Genomic DNA, 4,526 nt, shown 5'->3' on the forward strand with positions numbered 1-4,526 from the left:
TGAGACTGCCATCAGTTCCAACTGCAGCTTTGTTGAATATCACAGATGATCTGATCCTGGAATTTTGCAAGGGACTTTCTGATGTCATTCATTCTTTGTCTCTTCAGGTGCAGGCTGCTGAAATCCCATCGTCCAAAGACCTGTGCCACGACCTGTGCCCTGGTGATTGGGTCGTGGTGAAGAAGCACGTCAGTAAGAATTGCTTGGACGTGCGTTGGCGCGGACCCTATCAGATCATTTTGACAACGAATACTGCTGTTAAAGTTGGAGGGCTGCCCAACTGGATACACGCCTCCCATACGTGGAGAGTTCCAGCACCCCTGGAAGAAACAGCTCCTCTCTCGGATGAAAATCCAGCTGTGGACGAAGAATCAATAGAGGGGACCAGTCAAGCTGTGGGGGTGTCGGAGGAAGCTGGGAGCGTGTCAGATCTAGTGGAAGAAGGACAAGACGACAGTGAAACTGACGTTGCCACAGAAGGAGAAAGTTGCTGTGAGTACGGATCAGACACTGATCAAGCTGCAAGTGATCAAGAGTCGAGTGTGAGGACAAGAAATAGGAGAATAAGGCGTGGAGAAGCTAGTTGGCCTGAAAGAAGGAGGAGGTCGAACTTGAAGACAACTCCAGAGAGAACCCTTGCTCCTATATCCGAAGACTCAGACCTGGACGAAGGTGCACAGGATCCAGAAGCGGAGGGTCCAAGAAGATCAAGGAGGGTGCGTGTGCCCTGCAGAAGATACGCCACTCCTGAGTGGACCTACCTGGCAGCAGATGTCTTGTGCACGGAAATACGGGAGGGTGAGGGAAGTGATAGTGACCAGCACTGATCCAATCATAACGTTGGAAGTGGCGTTGTTGGTACCTGGAGTCGAAGCTGAAGGGTTACTGACACTCACTATTCCCAATCCTCCTTACCTGAGCAGAATAAGAGAACTGGTTTTAAACAGAGTATAATTTCCGACTTTTGGCACAACGGTATCAACACTCGAAGAGACCATCCTTCGCCTAGAACTGTTAGAATACGTGATCAGAGCTGCTGGTACCCGGGTGATTGTATGCACCTAAAGACTTTTGTAAATAAACAAGGTTGAGAAGATAACCTAGCGCCAAGTGGAAGAAGAAGAAACTTAGAGACTTTTCCATTTAGTTGACGGAGAAGGGCTAGGGTTGTCTGTTGCTATAAGTTCAAAGGACTGATTTTCAAAAAGGATTGTCAGCTTCCAGGTGTAGTTCGAAAAGACTGAACAAGAAAAGAAAGACTGTTGAAGGTACACAGAAACAAGACTTTGTGTTGAAAAAGAAACTAAAACTACACTGTCTTGAGATCATGGAGGCCGGCAACCCGAACCGTAAAGCAAAATGCATAATAGGTACACTTTTAGCAGGAGTAATTTTTCTTATAGTTTTAGTAGTTACAGTATCATACATAGTGGGACATGAAAATGAAGCGAAAGCAACAGAGGAAGCAAAGGTTGTGGTAACATTGAAACCTACTACAGCTGGTAAAAAGGGGGACAATGCAGTGAAGGATAAAGCTTTACTAGCAGCAGAAGCTCGTAGGTTGCACGTAGATGAGTCACAGGGAAACTTTAAGTCAAACGCCTATGCTAAGCTACTGTACGAGTACATTGATGCCATGGAGGCAAAGGATTGTTACGTCTGCATGCAATTGCCAGCCTCTGTAGACGAAGGTATTAGGTATCATCATCTTCCACTGACTTATGGAATTACATGTAGTTTGTTGCTTAGTATATTTTATGGACGAGATAGCTTTGAATACTATTTTTCAAATTTCGATGCTGTGTTACCAGAAGTCCCGGATTACAAGCATATGAATAAGTGGGACTATTACAAGAGTGAGGATCGATTGGGGAAATTTTTCATTCCTTGGAAAACTTTAGATACTTCACATGCCCGAAGAAATAATCTGACCTGCAAGGTATCAGAAATTGAGAAAAAGTTTATAGGGCAGGTGGATGATCGTTACAGGAGGCAGAAGATTCTGAAAACCTCAGGTCAATGGAAAACAGATTGGACCGAGGAGGAAAAGTCACACAAAAGGAAGGGTAGTAATGGTCCAATAGCTTTAGATCGAGAACAAAGAGGGAAGTTGTGTATATATAGGGGTAAAACCTACTATGAAAATGTATTCGTGGGAGAAGTAAGTTGTGAACATGCCTTCCAGTTAGAATACTACACAAAAGATTTCTTGAAGGGAATGCAGGTGATCCCAAATGTATATTTTGTCTGTGGAAGAAATGCATACGTGAAACTACCAGATAATTGGTACGGATCATGTTATTTAGCAATTGTCTTCCCCAAAATATATCATGCTAAGGATTTAGAGATCATAGAGGGAAAAACTCAAGCCAGAGGAAGAAGGGATGTAGGCGATGCTGAGGTAGTTGGAGACGTATTTGGTGCTATGTTCCCTCTTCTAGGCTTAATACTGAATGATGTCAAGATCAGGAGATTGGCAACGGTTGTAGATAGATTATCCGCCAGTACTGCTAGATCTTTAATGCTGGTGGAGGGAGAGATGCAATCGATAAGGGCAATGGTTCTTCAAAACCGACTTGCTTTGGACGTTCTGTTAGCCAAAGAGGGCGGAGTCTGTAAGGCTTTGAAGGTCCAGGAATGTTGCACTTACATTCCAGACAATTCAAAACCTCTTGAGAAGTATATACAGAACATTACTGAAATCCATCAAGAAATTGAGGATTTGTCAAAAGTGAATGTGTGGGAAAAAGTGGGTCACGGAATGGGTAAAGTTGGAGGTTGGTTCGCCAATTTAGGGAAAAGTTTCATCTGGTACATACTGAAGCCTATCATCATAATAGTGATCTGTGTAATCATATTGTGGGGATTAGTGAGACTGTACCAATGGTATAGGTCAAATAGGTTGCAAAGATCCATGAGAGAGCAGGAGCAGAGACTAGCTGCAATGCAGGACAACCAATACAGGAGTCTGAGGGCTCTAGAAATGATAAAACGAGGGAGCATTGCAACGAGTTCTGTTTGATTCAAATCATTCCTCAAATGATAGTGTTGTGATGGTGATGACCCCTAGAGGTCATCAAAGGGGGGAACTGAGAGAGCGCAATTTGAGTAAAATGTATAAGTGCACCATATTTACATGTAAGATGCACGAATTTAGTTAAAGCACCTAGGAGTGTCAAAAAAATATATAGAAATGCACATACTCACGAGTGTTTAATCAATATAGAATGCATATTTTAGAGTGTGAAGCTAATGTAGTAATGTTTAGAAATGTTAGAATGCTATTAGACTCCATGTTATGTGGCTGTTGCAGAGGAAAGTGTAATGCTGCCAAACGTAGAAATGTGCAGGCCTCATGGCAATGTAAGAAGAACGAAAATGTGCTTTTACAGTTCACATAAGATGGATTGCGATTATTTAGAATTATTGATCACACGTTAAACCTTATGTTTTGTAGAAGTGTTTCATATAACGAGTGTAATAGGTTAGGATTTGTTTTAGTTTAAGAAATAAAGGTTCACGGAGTACAGGCCTGTTGCAAGTAATTTAGTAGGCCTGGAAAGATAAAGTTGCTTCTTTGATCTGCATGTGCTAGTTAAATTCGGGTCTCGTTAAGCATAAATTGCCGACCATGTTCGAAGTTTTACGGCTTGAGAGATAAACTGGAGGTCGGAATTTGGGGCCCTATTCATGGGTGTCTGTTGCAGGTGTGAGGGGGTTCCAATCAAGAGAGTGATGAATAGAGCTCTGTCTCGGGAGACAGGCACAGGCCTGGAGGAGGCTTCAGGAATTTCCTGGGGGGTACCGGCGTGCCGAGAAGAAGCCTGGGAAGCAAGGTCAACGCTAACAAGAAGCCCAGAGGAGTATCAGTATGGAAAAAGCCAGAACCGACACCACGTGAGAGGTGTACGTGAGGGGCGTCTCTGAGGGGCGTTTTTCAACTGTAATTGTGATTTTGTATTAGGGACAGCACCCTGGGGTGGAGTTAGAGCAGATGGCCTGAGGACCCTTAGAGAGCGGATGGGAGGCAGAGAGGGCATGACTGCGATGCACAGATTTACAACAGAGACTAAGGGAAAGTGAGTGAACTTCTTTGGAAGTCACCACGGCTGACACCTTTTTAGGTTAAGATTCTGCTAAGTAGGGATGTCACTTAGTCTAGTGTAGGGACAGTCTAACTTGAATTTTCTCTTTTTGTAAATGACGCTCAAGTTACAACTTGTGTCTATTCTTGCAAACTTGCTGATCTTCGAATTAGTTTTGGTGATATTCTTCTGTCGCCTAAGATCATTTAGAGAATTCATGTTTGTCTTGGTGCCAATATATCTCTTGAACCTTATATTGAGATGTTTGTTTCTCCAGTTATCTTTGGCTTTATAATAAAACTTTAAAACTTATTCGTGGTAAGTGGTTCTTCAGAGTCGTGCCAATTATTGGTTTGATTAACCTGGTAGTGGATTGCTTTTTACTCTATGACAGGCAACAAAGATTCAGTCGACCTAGGTGGGAATTTAGATCTAGAGTAA

At 42.9% G+C, this 4,526-nt stretch overlaps 1 protein-coding gene across 1 annotated transcript; it reads left to right on the forward strand.

Annotated features, from left to right (window-relative positions):
* The first annotated feature begins 1,327 nt into the window (after nt 1-1,327).
* LOC147718532 (uncharacterized) lies at nt 1,328-3,022 on the forward strand. The gene has a single exon (XM_086966737.1). It carries the CDS (start codon nt 1,328-1,330, stop codon nt 3,020-3,022), a length of 1,695 nt encoding a protein of 564 aa, XP_086822863.1.
* Nucleotides 3,023-4,526: the final 1,504 nt, after the last annotated feature.

This window comes from Lissotriton vulgaris, chromosome 4_1, assembly GCF_964263255.1.
Source record: "Lissotriton vulgaris chromosome 4_1, aLisVul1.2, whole genome shotgun sequence".
Classification (NCBI taxonomy): Eukaryota; Metazoa; Chordata; class Amphibia; order Caudata; family Salamandridae; genus Lissotriton; species Lissotriton vulgaris.

Bases quoted from the DNA above. Each gene is read 5' to 3' on its own strand.
- LOC147718532 (XM_086966737.1), top strand. From the start codon at position 1,328: ATGGAGGCCGGCAACCCGAACCGTAAAGCAAAATGCATAATAGGTACA.